The following is a 17,240-nucleotide window of genomic DNA, read 5'->3' as shown; positions in this document are numbered from 1 at the left end:
TAGTGCTGGGTGGTGCTAACTGGAGAGCAACAACAGCAAATGCTGGCATAGACTTGTGACGGCACATTCCTTTGGGTTATAAAAGCAGCCTGTGAAATACAGGCTGCAGTGTGCAGAGTCAGGGACCATGTACCTGGACACCCGTGAAAGGGTCCCCGGGCTAGGTCTCCCCATCCCACGTAGAATTGAGAAGGGCGAGAAAGATTATCTGAGTTAGCATCCAGGCTCCGCATTTGCCAGCTCCAATTACCATCTCATGTGAGTTTAAAGGGACTCTGTCAACATTGCTTAGATCTGAAGATCAAGTTCAAGGAAGGTGAAAAGAATGTGCAGAACTGATGTTCAAGGCAAGCCCTAACCTCAGGCAAAGAAGGTAGTTACCCAAGAAGGTAGTTACCCACTGTTATGGACTGAATTGCAGCCCTTCAAAATTCATGTGTTCAAGTCTTTACCCCGAGAATTTGGCTGGTGGAGATGGGTTCTTTAAAGAGGTCATTGAATAAGGTAGCTTAAATGAGCTCATCAGGGTGGGCCCTCATTCAATATGATTAGTGTCCTTGTGTGAAGGCAGCAGCCTAGAAGGCAAGAAGAGGCCTCACAGGGGAACCTACCGTGGAGACACCTGGGTCTCAGACTCCTAACCTCCAGAGTCAGGAGAAGATAAATGCCTTGTTGTATAAGCCACCCAGTCTGTAGCTCTTTGTTATAGCAGCCCTAGCAAACTACCAGTAATATATTCATTTTTGTATATATTTTTTTTAAATCTCTCTTCCCTTGGTGTCAGAAATCCCTTTCACCTTGGCTATTCAGTTTAACATTCTCTTACTTAATCCTTTGTACGCCATAATAGACGCAGACCGGATGGTTTCCTTTTCGGATGCGTGGCAGTTACACACACACACACACACACACACACCACATGTGTGCGCACACATACACACAACATGCACTCACACCACATACACACACGTGTATACACACACCACACACACACCACACATACACGTACCACACACACACACACACACACGTACATACACACACATACGCACACCACACACCACACATGTGCGCTTGCGTGCACACACACACACACAAATACACACACACACGTTCTAGTTGCTTCTAGGCCAGGCAGCTGGCTTCCTTGCCTCTGTATTCTCAGGCCACATCTCAGGGTCTCCATCTAGTGGAATTCAAGAAACATTCATTAAATGCTATCTGCCAGGCACGCTAAGTAACACAGAGCTAAAAATAGATATATAATCCTTCTATTTGAGACACTCGCTATCTGGGAAGCGAGAGCCATGCACAGTTTGAGTGATGACTGTGACAGCTTTAGGAGGAGAGAGGGAGGTGGACATGACTGATTTGCCTGAGGGATGTGGGGAGGCTTTGCAGCAAAGGTAAGTTTGAAAGCAAGAGGAGGAGGTTTGCAGGTGAAGAAGAGAGACATTCTGACTAAAAGAAATAGGCCTATCGACATAGGCCTATGGAGTGTTTGGAACTGATGAGGACTGCAGTGGTGCTGGAGGACAAGGCTGTTAGGAGGAACTCAAGGGGCCACCCCACCCCCTTCCTCCAGGCGGGACAAAGCCACTCTGCCGAGCTCCCATTGGTCAAGAGGGTTCTCCGGGCTCCCCAGACTCCTGCAGCATCTGAAGCAAATGATGGTCCCTGCCAACCCAAACCAGCCGGCCCCATCTCTCTGTGCGTTGGCTTTTAAGAGCCCAGGGAGCCCAGCACAGGAGCCAAAGTCCATCTCAGTCTCATGGAATCAATATTCTCAGGCCCACTTCCCACTTCTGGGGAGCTGGAGCCCAACCAGAGCGAGAGAGGTGGTGCAAGCCGGCCCCTAACATCTGCTCAGGAGAACATGATATCTTTATTACTGTCTTTGTCCAAGGTTCACTCAGCTCGTCAGAAAGGCTGATGGTGTTCCTACTCCTCTCTCTCTGTGTGGTCAACCCCAAAGCTGTGTGTTTTGGCAGATAGCTGGTATTCTTCCTATTGATAGACCATTTCCCGTGTTATTCACTCACAGGGTTTCTGCGGTCCAGTGTTCTGTCAAGTCCCAGCGGGCCAGGCGTGCATAACAGTCGTTACCAGCACAGCTGCTTTTTTCATAGTCTGGGCTTACATAAGGTTAAACCTGTGTGTGTTAAAGCACATATATCTAGCTGGGTAAAAATGTTCATTTGTATTAAGTGATTTCCAAAATTAATATCAAAGCTAAAAATAATAGTTCTCAATTATCCAAATGGTGAAATATTCAGTTTTGCCTTTTTGAAATATAGAAGAGTAAACACTATTTTTGAAAAAGCAGAACTTCTATTTAAAGTATAATGCCTCAGCGACAGAGCAAAGAACCAAGTACCTTATTCTTTCTATTTCTTCTGCTCTCTTATTCTCTGTTTTGAGAAAGAGAAAGTTTGGAAGGTGCCTATTCAAACGTTGAATTTCATCTTTCAAAAAGAATGTTTAGCAGCTTATTGACTACCATTTATCTTTATCCCATTATAATCCTTAATATCAGTTGACTGCTTTTTAAAATAACAGCTTTATTGAGATATAATGTATGTATTATAACATTTACTCATTCAAAATGTACAATTCAGTATCTTTTAATATATTCACAAGCTGTGCAACTGTTGCCACAGTTAACTTGAAAACATTTTCATCACGCCAAAAAGAATCCACATACCTCTTTCCCCTCCACTTCCTTCCTCTTCACCCCTAGGAAACCTCATTCTATGTGTTTACATTTACCTAATTCTAGACATTTCATATAAATGGAATTATACAACATATTATCTTTTGTGATTGGCTTTTTTACTTACCATAATGTTTTCTTATTCATCCTTGTTGTAGTTACATGTTCATATTTCATTCCCTTTAAAAAAAAAAAAAATATATATATATATATATATATATATATATATATATATATATATATTTCATAGAGGGAGAGAAAGAGATAGAAACATCAACAATAAGAGAGAATCATTGATCGGCTGCCTCTTGCATGACCCTCACTGGGGATCAAGCCCAAAACCCAGGCATGTTCCCTGACCAGGAATCAAACTGTGACTTCCTCAACCTCTTAGGCACACTGGCTGGGCTCATTCCTTTTTATTGCCGAATGATACTTAGGTGTGGATATATCACTTTGGTTTATCCACTCAGCAGTTGATGGACATTGGGTTGATTTCATGTTTTGGCTGTTATGAATAATACTGCACACGTTTTTGTATTGGCATGTGCTTTTATATATTTCATGTGGAGTGGAATTACTAGGTCAGATCATTTTGCCTGCCTTTCAATACTGAATGAGGACACCCCAAATTTCATAACAGGTAAACACAGTTCAAGGTAACTGTGGGACACTAGTGTGAAGGTGTCTGGCAGACAACATAACTGGTCAATGTTGATCCGATGGACTTAGAATAGAGTCCATTTTGTTGCCAACATCCCTACGTGATTTCTTGTGCTAAACAGGAATTGGTAATCACTCATCTTCAACTTATACAGGGAGAATCACTCAGTAAGACACAAAGTCCTCCTTGGTGTCATATTAAATCACTTAGTTGCCAGATTGAACATTATGATTTCCAGGGATATAGTAAAAACTATAATGTAGGGACTTCTTGCCATTATTTTGCCATCACTAGTGTTGCCTATTTTTTGTTTATTTGTAGGACAATTAATTTTAACATTGAATACCTAGAATGTGCCAGGATTTGTGTTCAGTGCAAGGGGTAAAATATGACTAAGACATGGCCACGGCCTTAAAAGCCACAGCCCCAGTGATGAGGACCAGGCAGCCAGTTCACCTGTCACGAGAGCCAGGAGTATAATAGTGCATGGCCATTCAGGTGAAGGACATAGCACCATCAGTTGGAGACGTCAGGAAACCCTTAAAGAAGGAGAGGCATTTGACATGTCTTAGAGGATGAATACAATTTTGATATGCAACTGTATGTGGAGAATACTTTGCAGAATTGCACGTGAAGAGAAATATATGCATAAAGGTAGATAGCAAGGAAGAAAATTATTTATTTAGGGAATTCGGATTCAAATTTCCTCAGTGCTACCTACTAACCATAACACTTTGGACAATTTACCTGAATTTTTCAAGGATTCAGTCTCTCCATTTGTAAAATGGGCAAAATAATACTATCATGTTATAAGAATTAAAGATACAATATATTAAAAAGGTTCATCTCAGTTTCTGAAACAAAGTAAGTGCTCAATAAAAAGTTGGCTTCAAGTGGTTTGGTTGGAATATAGGTAGATATAAGGGAGCAGGAGGTAGGTTGAATCCACCTTGTAGTGCCTTGATGTGGGATGAGAAGTTAATTAAGCTTGCCCAAGCAATTAAAGCATTGCAGATTTGGGAGTAGGGAAGCAGCATGATTAGAACCTCAGAGGCATGAGCATGTGGAATGGGACAAAACTGGGCTACTCCGTAGAAGGCTATGGCAGAAGCTCTAGGGATGGGTAATGAGGACCTGGGACAAGGCAGGAAGTATAGAGATGTAACTGAGGAGTCCATTTGAAAGGCTTTACAAAGGGCAGACTATATCAACCACAGCAACTGCTTACATTGTAGAGGCAGAAGAGAAGCCAAAGCTTTTGAGACTGTGTCTCTGAGGGAATATAGTGATCTCATGAAACAGGGGAAATGAGTTAAGAGAAAAGATGAGTTTGGCTTTGGCTCTGAGGAGTTCAAGGCCCCTGAGAGACAGTAGTATGGTGTCCAGCAGCCAGGTAGAAGCGGGGATTAGAGCAGGGGTGAGAAGTACAGTTTGAGATTCCGGAGCTACCTGCAGAATTGGTGGGAGCGAGGGGCTGGGTGACACAGAGTTTGACAAGTGTCAGCATTGCCATAAAGAAGAAGAGAAACAAGAAGTGGGCAAGGTTCCAGTTCTGCATGCCTGTCGAGCTTACCCATAGGAAAATCCTGCGCAAGCTGTCACGTACTGCAGAGACAGGCTGATGAGAAACAGAGGAATGAACAGCTGCTGCGGAGAAGGTCACCGGGAGTCTCCTGAACCGATGGTACGACTCTGCTTTCTTGATAAATCTGATAAACAGTCAAATGAAATACGCTGCTAGAGTTTGGGTAACTGGATGGGATAGCAAAGGAGTGATTAAGCCAGGCTTTCCTGACAAGAGAATCTGCTCCTGTGTGCTTCAAAGAACTGTGTGCATCCTTCCAACTTTCCTGTTTATCCCAACTGCTTTTGGAATCTGTACTGTCAGCCATGTTTCCAAATTAAGGAACGATGCTTGGGGCTTCTACGACAAGGCAATGGGATGGGGATTATGGTGCCATTATTGTCCCCTTCTGGATAGAGACAGCTTCCTGAACAGACTTCCTTTCTCCATCACACATTTCGCATCAGGTCTTCAAAGTATAACCAGTTCCACATTTTTAAAGTTTGTAATCAGTCAACAGACGATGGCCTGTTGATGGCATCTGCTCTTTAAGTTCTAGCACAGCTTACTTGATGTGTCCCCAGATGGTCGTTTGGGAGGTCAGAACCCAAGGCCAGAGGAAGCCAGGGGCTCCGGAGGCAGGAGGCCATTGTGGACCCAGCCAGCACTCAGCACCTGTAATCACACATTTCTCTCAAGGACCTTGAGAGGTAATAACTTTATCTCCAATTTTCAGACAAGGAAATGGTGGCTAAGGAAAGTTCAAGTTGACCAAGGTCAAAATTTGGTAAGTGGCTGAGCTAGACTTAGCCTTGTCTGACTCGAGTGACCTTTTTTCTAGAAAGTAGCTTCGTTTTTGTCAGATTTGTGAAGATTCCTGCAGTTGTTCCCCACCACGGTCCCCAGTGCTACAGTTCTGGCACTTGGAAAGTAGCTGCAGCCGAAGCCGGTTTGGCTCAGTGGTAGAGCGTCGGTCTGCGGACTGAAAGTAGCTGCAGTTCATGGCACTGGACCTTCCCCCCCCCCCCACCCGCTTACACCATTTAACATTTTTCCATTTTATGACACATTTCCTATTTCATACAGGAAATGTGTCAAGTTACATCGGATTTGACGTATGTCGTTTTGTTGTTACGTCGCCGACTCCCATTTATTTATTTTAAAAAAGTTCCATCATTTCTACGTATGTACATATGAGCTTTATGTTTTTATTATTTATTTACACAAGTAAAGATATGGAATTGTTATCTTTTTTTTTAAACTTTTTGACTGTTTCACTTCATTACTGCTGTGTGTGCGCTCCATGTGAGTGACGTGGGTGCTTATGTAGGTGGGTTCCGACTTACGGAGAAAATCTTGGGAACAGGTCTCCAACGTAACTGAGGACCTACTGTATATTTTTCTGAGTAAATTTTATTTTCAAATGTCTCTATGATTGAAAGAAAACTACACCTATTTCAGCCTGAACTATGTTTCCTATGCCCTTCGTAGACATGCTGTGAGAAGGGTTTAAATAAATTCCATGTCCATAGAAAGATGACTCTTAGATATAATATTAATCAATGTTACAATTCATAATCAGAATTGCAGAAGTGGAAAACACATATTTAAAGATATTTAGCTGCAATAACGCTCTCTTCTACACATGTAAGAATTACAGATAGTTATATAATTTAGTTACTTATAAATAATGCAAGTATAGCAGCCATTTTGAAAAAAATATATGACGAATCATAGTAAACGAAGAATTCCTGTGTAAATTGATTTATGAATTTAATGACTTCCATGCTTCTTCTATACGCTATGCTAAAAAAAAGTATCGCATGCCCCAGGGAAGCACATGCCCAGTAGAGCATGCCTAGTGAAGTCTACAGTTTGGCTGAGATAAATCACTACTTGCCAACATGAAGGGGAAATGGTAATTTATAGGCTGCAGTGAACACAAGCTTTTAAAATTATGCTCCATCCTAGGGGGAAGCGGCCCCCATAGAAATGCATTCACAGGGAAATAATTGAGAAAGCTCAGAAGCCTGGGCACTTAGCTTATTTTGCAGCGGCACATTTTATTGCCATCATTACTTGCCTAAATTACAGTGCTTATCAGACTTGATCTCACCCTAAGAAAATTTAAAGCAATAAAATGGCATTAAAAGCAGACCTACCTCATTACAACAATATCCCTGATTCTTCATATTTGAGGAGTTCTGAAGTTTTCTAAGCTCCTTATCACACTGCTTCTCAAAAACAAAAAAACCTTACCTAGAATAAATACACGACATATATCAGATTGATAATCCACTTCACCAGGGTAACCTGTAAATGAGGTTAGACCTAAGGATGAGCCACCATGTTTTATTAAGATTAAAGCGTGTGTCCATTCTCTGTGGGGGACTTTATTTCTCTGGCCAGAGGATATAGAAAAGGTTTTCCTTTTATGGCTTTAGTTAAAGAAGAGAGATAAACCCTCACACACCCTCAGGGGCTCCCACAGGGCTGTGCGGTTTCTGCACGTCACCCCCCATAAGCCTCACTTCATTTTCTTGCCAACCTCAGCCCCAGTCCTCCATGGAAAGCCCTCTCCTGCCTAAACCCACTTGTCTTCTGAGTACCTGCTGAACTCCTCCCCTGGATCAAACTCATTGCTCCACAGAGGGCTGCTAGGCTCAAACTGTATAAAACAGAGAGCACACCCAATAATAGGGATCAGAGCCACCTCAAATTCAAGTTCTCTGTGCCCTCCCCCATGGGGCAGCCTCTATTCCATCTATCCATCCCCGGCCCCACCTCCTCCTCCTCCCTCAGACTGCCTCACTTCCCCCCCCAGTGGATAACTGTCCCTCTGGAAAGCTTACGTACTCCTAGCTCACCTTCATTCCTTTCCTTTCCGGGATGAAGCTTACTCCATCATCTCTTCAGGAGCCTTGCTTCATTCATAACTCTCGCTCTGGTCTGTTTTCTCTTTCTTTCTCAGTTGACTGTTTGGATTCCCCAGTACCTCCCTGGCCCACTCCTTGGACTGACAGTCCTTAAATACAGGGGACCCTGGGTTCCTTTCAAAGCTCTCTTCTTCCACGGCGCTCTGTGCTTGCCTTGGGTGCTGTACTCACCCTGCACCAGCCAGGGTGCGGTCAGGAGACAGAGGCATGCCAGTCATCTTAAAAGAAAGAAATTAATGTAAAGAATTGTTAACTAGGCAGAAAGTTATTAGCTAGGTAACTGAGCGGGTGAAAAGGGAACTCGAGATTTGGCGGAGGTGGCACCCACCGGAAGCAACACCACCTCAAGGGGCTGAAGGAACAAAGGAAGAGGCTGGAGTTACTGAGACTAGAACTTAGAGGAGGGTTGCCTAGCGTGGGGCCCAGACCTCGGGGAGGCGGGGTAACTGGCACTGCAGGGTCTCTACGTGGGATAAGAGGAAGCTGGTTCTGCAGGTGTTAGGAAAATGCACACTCCCCACAGCGGCTACTGGAATCATCTGCAGCTGCTGGGTGAGGAAGCGAGGCTGGTGGAGACTCGAGCCTTCTCTCCTCCAGCCCTGCAGCCTCCCTCTACTGCAGTGGTTCTCAACCTTCCTAATGCCCGCCCCTTTAATACAGTTCCTCATGTTGTGGTGACCCCAACCATAAAATTCTTTTCATTGCTACTTCATAACTATAATTTTGCTACTGTTAATGAATCATAATGTAAATATCTGTGTTTTCCGATGGTCTTAGGCTCCACAGCAGTGGTTCTCAACCTGTGGGTTTGAAGTGAGTTTGGTGGGAATGCCATTAATGCGATGCCTCTTGTGTCTCGACCCACAGGTTGAGAACCGCCAGCAGGGTCGCCATTAAAGGGTCAAGGCATTAGAAAGGTTGAGAACCACTGCTCTACTGGCAGAGCCTGAGACGTGGCTTTAGGAGTCCCAGCTCCAGCATCTGAAAGTATTAGAGAGTGAATTTGGATCGAGAGATAAAAATTGGCCCAACCCCACAACCTACATTCCTCCGGAGGATTGACAAGCCCATCTTCCCAGCTTAAGCCTCTCTGTTGACCCCCGGATTCATTTAGCCAGTATTTACTTGGTTACATTCATTATCCCCATAGTTACATCAAATTCAGTGTGTTTTAAATTGTTCGCATTAGCCTTAGCCAGCCTGGCTCAGTGGCTAGAGTGTGGGCCTACAGATTGAAGAGTCCTGGTTTGATTCCAGTTAAGGACATGGACCTCAGTTGCAGGCTGGGTCCTGGGCGTGGTTCGGGCATGTGCAGGAGGCAACCAATCAATGTGTCTCTCTCACCTCAGTGTTTCTGTCTCTGTCTCTTCCCCTCCCTTCCACTCTCCCTAAAAATTAATGGAAAAATATCCTGGGGTGAGGATTAACAGAAACAAAAATAAATTGCTCTCATTATCCTTTTCTTTGTCCTTCCCAACCCTGTCCCCTTCTTTAACTCTGACTTCTTCAAATAAAATGAATACTATTATCGTGTATGGATGAAACACCTAAGTGTTATCTCATCATTGACACTCCCTATCCCCTATTCTCCTCATTCAACCCTTTCAGAGTTCTTTTACTTCAAGTCAATTCCCTCCTCTCCCTCCCCACTGCCTCTCTCTGAGGCTACAATACATACACCTTGTCATTTCTTACTGGAAAGGCATTGTCTCCTCAGCAGCCTCACTGTCTCACCTGTGCCTACTGCCACACCTGAGCCCTGATTTCCTGCCAGGGATCCCTGTGTAAATAGTGATTTTTTTGAAATGCAAATCTTATCACTCTGGTTTCTATACAGATCACGATCTTTCTGAAATGCAAATCTTGTCACCCTCACCTCTGCTCAAAATCCTTTAGTGGCTTTCCTTAACCTTCAAAATTAAACTCTCTTTGGCCTGACTAAGCAAAAGCCTTAATTTAAAAAAATTTTTTAATTGATTTCAGAGCAGAAGGGAGAGAGAGAAAGAGACAGAAACATTGATGATGAGAGAGAATCATTGATTGGCTGCCTCCTGCACTCCCCCACACTGGGGATTAAGCCCAAACCCGGGCATGAGCCCTAACTGGGAATCAAACCATGACTTCCAGATTCATAGGTCAACCCTCAACCACTGAGCCACGCCAGCCAGGCGAAATCCTTAATTCTTACATCTGCTTCTGCTTGGATCCCCTTGTTCAGTTCAACCAAAATGCAATGATCCTCACATAGGGCACCACTCAGCTTTCCTCACGTTTGCTCCATTCCTCTTGCCTCTGCATATCTGTCCGTCCCATATCCCTTTCTGAGCAAATCTTCCCACTTCTCATTTCCAACCCTTCTCCTTTCTAACCTCTTTCTCACCTTCAGGACTGAGCACAAGTTCTGACTCGTTGGAGGATTCTGTCTGTCTCGGTCCCCAGCCTGTGAGTGTCTCTCCCCATCATCCTTGGTGGTGGGTCTTCTTGGTTGGACTGCTCAGTGGTTAGGCATGAGAGCTCCTGGGTTGTGTGCAAGCCCCAGGGCTTCTCCTTGCTGACTGTGTGACTTCGAGGAAGTTATTTCACCTTACAACCCCTCCACTCCCACAGGGAGCTTATAATAGTATCTTCTAAGAGGTGTGTGAAGATTAAATGAGAGATTTATAAAAGCCCAGTGCCAGTGTTTAATCATTCTTCTCGAAGGCTCTCACTTTTCTGGCTGTTGGTACACTGTGATTCTGAAACCAGGACACGGATTGAGAGTATCCCACATTAGAAAACATTCTTCTGCGGAAACACAACCGCATTTATTCTGGAAAGGCCAGGACCAGGCGGATACTATAGTTGCCTTGAGCCCATAATTATTTGGGGTTGGGCTCAAGTCTCACATTTTCTTCGGCACAAGGGCCTTCTACTTCCTCGAGGGAAAAGAGTGAATGTTCCTCCAGCCCTGCATCCTCTGGCCTGAGTTAAAGTGCGTTTGGTGGGCCCTAGCTGGTTTGGCTGGGTGAATAGAGCGTCGGCCTGTGGACCGAAAGGTCCTGGGTTCGATCCCGGTCAAGGGCATGTACCTTGGTTGCGGGCACATCCCCAGGAGGCAGCTGATTGATGTTTCTCTCTCATCGATGTTTCTCTCTATCCTTCTACCTTCCTCCCTTCCTCTCTGTAAAATAAATAAATAAATAAATAAATAAATAAATAAATAAATAATATTTTTTTAAAAAGTGAGTTTGGTGGGCATTCCACTAACTTCTTATGGGAAAGATGCAGTTGGCCGGCACCCTGATCCTGCCTTCCAGGTTTGCTGGGATCCTGACCGGGCCTGGGAAGAGGCAGCCCATGAAGCAGGAACTGAGGTAGCACAGGCTCTTCCCCGGGGCCCAGCAAGCCGGCAGGCCTCTACCCTATCTAGATGCAAACTCTCCCTCCAAACATTTACTTGTGCTTTCGACCTGAGGTCCAGTAGGATCATAAAACCATATTATTCGGAAAGAGATGGCCCCCTGCGCATCCATTCTGCCACACACGGAGAAGAAAGGAAAACACTCACAGGCCAATAGCATACAGCTTCTCCGGGGAGCCTTCTGACCCTCACATTCAGCCCGGGAACCGCAGGGTTCCGGGACGGAGCATGTGCAGAAGGAAGACACACAGATACAATAGATCTTGTTTTTATTTTCTTCTCGCCAGACCCATCCTTGGCTCTTCGCAGATTTCCCAGCAGAGGAATCAGGACGGATGATAGCATGGGAGAAAAATGGTCCACTGTCATTGGCGTCCTCGGGAGAGCCATTTGTGCGCACGCGGCCGGCAGCTGAGAGCCCCTGCTGGCCTGCGCGGCGGGTGGGGAGGTCACGCTGCTCCCTGGGAGCGGAGATGCAGTGGCCTCCGTCCTCTGGTCCTCGCACATCCGGCCACAGGCGTCACCTCAGACGGCCTCGCCGAGGCCCCGGGAGTGACTAGCACGTTAGCATCAGCTTGGCTGTGCCATGCCCTCTTGGGTCTCCCCTCCAGGAGCGCTGGCTCTGCCACTCCTGCCACTGGGCTGTGGGAATTACTAGGACAAGTGTCGTAGGGATAGCATGTGTTGTTGGGGTTTTTTTGTTTTTTGTTTGTTTGTTTGTTTTTTGTTTTTTTAATGTGACCATCTCTCCTAATGAAAAAAACAAGAGGGCCTGAGTATGGGAAGAGAGTTCTAAAATACTAGTGCCTCTAGAGGTACATTTCCCCCAAGGAATTTAATATCACAGCATGATTGTACTTCCTGGGAATGTTTTCATTTTTATTTTTTTTTAATTATGTTTTTATTTATTTCAGAGAGTGGAAGAGACAGGGAGAGAGAGAGAGAGAGAGAGAGAGAGAGAGAGGAGCTCGAGCGCCATCAATGATGAGAATCATCAGTCAGCTGCCTACTGCACACCCTCCACTTGGGCATGTGTCCTGACCTGGAATTGAACCCTCACCTAATGGTTTGTGGCTCGACACTCAACCCCTGAGCCGCACAGGCCAGGTGGGAATGGTTTATTTTCTAATGACTGAACTACAGAATCACAGAACCAGACTGTATGCAAGCATCTTTGCATGGGTTCGCCATCATTGTTAAATGTTACAAGTATATTATATTTGTATCTGAGGCACTACAACCAAATCATGAGCACCTTTACTTCTTATTCTTCCATACGAGCGCCCCTCCTGCCTGACCTGTCAAGGGTGATGGGTGTGCTGGTCCTGCATGTGAGGAAACTGCTACAGACCGTTGATGAGAGATGTTTTCGTTTTTTTAAAATTAGTGAGAGATACAATTTTCATTTTAAAAACTAGAGTTATTCTTTGTAAAGAAATAACAAAGTTAAGAAAGAGTACACACTGACTGGCTGCTCTGAAAAGCCATCTTTGCGTTGTTCCTGTGGCTCCCTCTCCGCTCGCTGCAACCACCTCTGCAGGCGCCTCCTCCACCGCCAGGATGCGGGCAACTTCTCGCCAGAGTCCTCCAACTCTCGCTTTAAAAAACAAAACAAAACAAAAAAACCCCAAAAACAAACAAACAAAAAAACGCTGCATAGGATCACCGGGTGCCCCACCATGTCAGACATGGCCGTGGACACCTGCTCCGAGATCACCACCAAGCACTTCAAGGAGAAGAAGGAAGTTGTGGAGGAGGCAGAGAATGGCAGCGATGCACCTGTGAATGGGAGCGGTAATGAGGAAAATGGGGAGCAGGAGGCTGACAGGGAGGGAGATGAAGAAGAGGAAGAAGGAGGGGAAGAGGCAGAAGAAGAGGAAGGCGATGGTGAGGAAAAGGATGGAGATGAAGATGAGGCTGAGGCAGCTACAGGCAAACATAGAGGCTTCTGGTTGGTACTGTTATCCCAATATGCCCTGCATCCCAGTGGCTCCAACTGGTGTTAAGACTCTGTCTCCCAGAGTACCTATTAACATGTAATAACTTGACTAGAACAGTGCTATTACCGAGCTTACGTATGTATGGCTTAAAACATAATCGTGATATGCCCCACAAGTTTACAAATCATCAGAGCAGCCGAGGAGAGTTTTTCTGTATCCTCTACTTGAACATCCCTAGGGGATAGAAACCTACTCCCTCCCTGTTCAACCTATTCATGGCACATTTCATTTATATAGAGCCAAGCTCTGCCTCTATTTAACATCAACTCTCGGTTCATCTGTCCCTCTATTTTAACACGTAAAGACAGCTCTCAGGCCCTCCTGCCAAAATCTTCCTTATTTTCCAAGTTAAACGTCCGTGTTTTCCTTCACTGTTTTTTAAAGGATGGTTATTAGTCATTAGGGAAATGCAAATCAAAATCACCATGAGGTACCACTTCACACCTATTAGTGTAGCTAATGTTAAAAACAAAACAAAACCATAATCCATAATAAGTATTGGTGAAAATGTGAAAGAAATTGGAACCCTCATACACTGCTCATGGAAATGTAAAATGGTGCAGCCAACTTTGGAAAAGCTTGGCAGTTCCTCAAAATATTAAACATAAATTTACCATATGATCTAACATTTCTCTACAAAGGTATATATACCCAAGAGAAATGAAAACATATGTCCACACAAAACTTAAACTGTTCATAGCAGTATTACTCCCAGCGGCTAAAAAGTGGAAACAACCCATTCATTGACTGATAAATGAAAAAATGAAATGTGATATATCCATACAATAGAATATTATTCAGCAATGAAAAGAATAAAACCTTAAAAAGAACAAAGTAGAAGGGGTGGGTGTGGGGATTGTTTTTAGGGTGATGAAAAGTTCTGAAGTCACACGTGGTAATGGTTGCACAAGTCTGAACACACTAAAACCCTCTGAATTTACAATTTAAGGGTGAAGTATAACGTGAATGATAATGCCAATAAAGCTGTTATTAAAAGCAAAGATGCTGAAAGCTTTTACAGTTTTGCTTTATTGTTTACTATCTCTCGGGCCTCGTTAGCATGAGTGTGGCTGTGAAGTGACCTTTTCAAGGTGTCTACCGTAGACTCTCCTACTTAGAGAAATGAAATGTCCACAAAATAATTTTAATACATTCTGAAACATATCATAGTAGACAAATGAAACCAAACTATTGAAAGCATGAGGTTGAAAAATAATAAACCTTAGATTTTAAAATGCTTTTTATGATGACAAAACTCAGTTAAAATTTGTGATAAATTAAATACATGGAAAAGTGAAAGCATATCATCATTGGTATTTATTTTATTAACTTCAAATGTTATGAAAAGGACTAACACAGTTTATTTGATTTGGCTGAACATATATTACTTACTTAAAAATAAAGCATAGCCTTAAAATAGCATGTTTAGAATGCCTGTGCAGTGATTTAGAACTAATTACCAAATATTAATCTGTTGCTAAGGACTTACAATTGTTTAAGTGAGGATTGCTAAATTAGTTAACATAAACTCAAGCATAGCATATTTATGGCATAGTTTTGATAAAATGTCTCACAAACATAAACTTTTCGACAAGCATTTAAAATAGTTAATAGGAAACTCTCTTATACCATATTTTTTCAGGAAAGAAATTTGAACATAGGAAGTTTATTGTAGAGTGGTCTCGGGAATAAAACTTGGGAGGAGTTAGAGAAGCAAGAGTGGGCAATAGAAGGCGAACTGGGATGAAACTGTAAGAAAGGCATCCATGCATCCCTAAGAGCTTGGGGGCTGGGATGGTCCTGCAGAGCAGTCCCAAATTAAGGTCAAAGGACTGGATTTTTGTGTCTCCACCTCAGCCAATCATTGGGTATGGGCTTCCCTGCAGATTGGGCATAATCTTTGGGGAAGCAATTTCGTCCATCTGAGAGTAATTCTTCAGGAGGGGTTAGCCATGAGCCGTCAATAGCTAACACTTTGGCCAGCTGGGGAGATGAATGCCTTGCTCCCGAAGTGGGTGTCCGGACAAGATGTCACAGCACCCACCACAGTTCACCCCTTGCACCGCCTGTATTTACTTGCTTTATATAAACCATTCATTCCATTTGGTATATGTGCTGCCGAAGCAAGCACCATTCATTCCATTTGGATACAGCTCCCATGGGATTCTGGTTGGTCCATTTCCCTCAGGAGAAACATTTGTCGGAGGAAGTACCATCACCATGCCTGCAGCTGATGTCAGAGATGCTGCTGATGTTCCACATCTCCCTTCCCCATTACTCACCCACATCCGCCTCACCCTGGGCTAATCTAGATGGCTTCCCTGGTCAGGTGACTCTGACACTCATTACTGTGCCCTCCAAAGCCTTGCTCACTGGGCCCTCCTAAGGACCAGGTGCTGTCCTTGTTCCTTTACTGTAAATTAGGCAGGAGCCTGCTCAAAGATGCCCAGGGGTTCACATGAAACCAAACCTATTCTTTCCTTCCTCGTTGTATAACAGCAGGGCTGCCTCTTATAGAACCCGTGGTTGTTTGCAATGTGGTCCAAAAGCACGCCAGGTCCTCCCATCTGGGAAAGCCAGCGCCTAAGGAGTCTCTACCCTTTGACCTCTTTCTCTATGCGTCTCATGGTGTGACTATTGATATTTTAATGTATAATAAGCAAACTGACATTCCTTTTCAAATTGCTTCCCCCACATATTTTCAACAACCAGGATGCCCACACATTATCTTAGAAACGTTGAGGAGTTCACCAAAAGTGGAGAATCAGTTCAGGAGGAATGACCTCTCCCTTTTCCCCAAAGGAGTAGCTTGATTTTTTTTAATGGACCAAAGGGGAAGTGTCATGCATGCTAACTACCTACCAGTTTCCCCATAAGTAGGGTGACTATTCATCCAAGATGCATTTAAAAAAAAAAAAAAAGCAAACAAATATAGTTAAGGTATATAGCAAGCATATCCATACCATACTCGTTGATAAATACTTTATCACATCTGCAATTTGATCATTCAAAGGTAAGTTGTAGAGGGGATGTAAAGTAGGACATAGGGAATATAGTCAATAAGTCACATGGATACGAGATTTTTTTGGGGTGGTTACTTATTAAGTTATAGAATGTCTAATCACTGGGGTGTACACCTGAAACCAATATAATATTGTTTGTCAACTATAATTAAAAATAATAAATAAATAAGTAAATAAATGTCTTTCTATAGTAATATATGGATGTGAGCTCTAAAATAAAACTGCCCATCTGGATTCTGTAAATGCTTAAATATTTAGAAACAACACTTCGTGAACCTTTGTTCATTATTAATTTTTAAAACGGCAAGTTGATTAGTTTTTTTGGCACCAAAAACAAAGAACCAATCTAGAATCTATTTAGAACTTATTTGACAAGTTCGCCTGTGTTACTGACTTCAGTGCTTTTGTACACAAGAGGATTATTTTTTTGATAGGCTATCTGTTTATACACTTCATGCTAAAACCAACATTGTGTGTTTAATTTCAGATTATGTTTGCTCTGCATCTATCCCAACCGTTGACTTTAGACAAAATCCACTCTTGACTCTGATGTGACGTTGTTCTGGCAGCCTGAGCATCCCCAAGGCCACCAGCTTCCTCCAGGTGCACAGGGACCTCCGGGAGTCTCAGCGAGCCCTGGACCCCTTGGCTCAGGCTGCCCTGAGACATGGCCACCAGGTTTTTTTCTCATCTGCTGGGAGAGTGACCGGACATTAAGAAGCTAGTGCCTGGCTACCCAGTAATGATTTAAAGTTATCATAGGATGCTAATTTCACTCTTACATTTCTTTTTTTAAAATATATTTTATTGATTTTTTACAGAGAGGAAGAGAGAGGGAGAGGAAGAGAGAGGGATAGAGAGTTAGAAACATCGATGAGAGAGAGTCATCGATCAGCTGCCTCTTGCACACCCCCTACTGGGGATATGCCCGCAACCAAGG

General features: G+C 43.6%; 1 protein-coding gene across 1 annotated transcript; it reads left to right on the top strand.

Moving 5' to 3' along the window:
- The first annotated feature begins 12,744 nt into the window (after positions 1-12,744).
- Positions 12,745-13,283, top strand: LOC118709346 (prothymosin alpha-like). Its single transcript, XM_036421347.2, has 2 exons — positions 12,745-12,884; positions 12,921-13,283. Exon 2 carries the CDS (start codon positions 12,957-12,959, stop codon positions 13,281-13,283), a length of 327 nt encoding a protein of 108 aa, XP_036277240.1. The 5' UTR covers positions 12,745-12,884; positions 12,921-12,956.
- The last annotated feature ends 3,957 nt before the right edge of the window (positions 13,284-17,240 follow it).

The sequence above is a fragment of the Pipistrellus kuhlii genome, unplaced genomic scaffold (genome assembly GCF_014108245.1).
Source record: "Pipistrellus kuhlii isolate mPipKuh1 unplaced genomic scaffold, mPipKuh1.p scaffold_m20_p_1, whole genome shotgun sequence".
Classification (NCBI taxonomy): domain Eukaryota; kingdom Metazoa; phylum Chordata; class Mammalia; order Chiroptera; family Vespertilionidae; genus Pipistrellus; species Pipistrellus kuhlii.
The sequence above is the reverse complement of the archived record's forward strand: the minus strand, read 5'-3'. Positions and strand labels throughout refer to the sequence as shown.

Excerpts from the sequence above, each read along its gene's own strand:
- LOC118709346 (XM_036421347.2), top strand. The coding sequence starts at position 12,957 with ATGTCAGACATGGCCGTGGACACCTGCTCCGAGATCACCACCAAGCAC.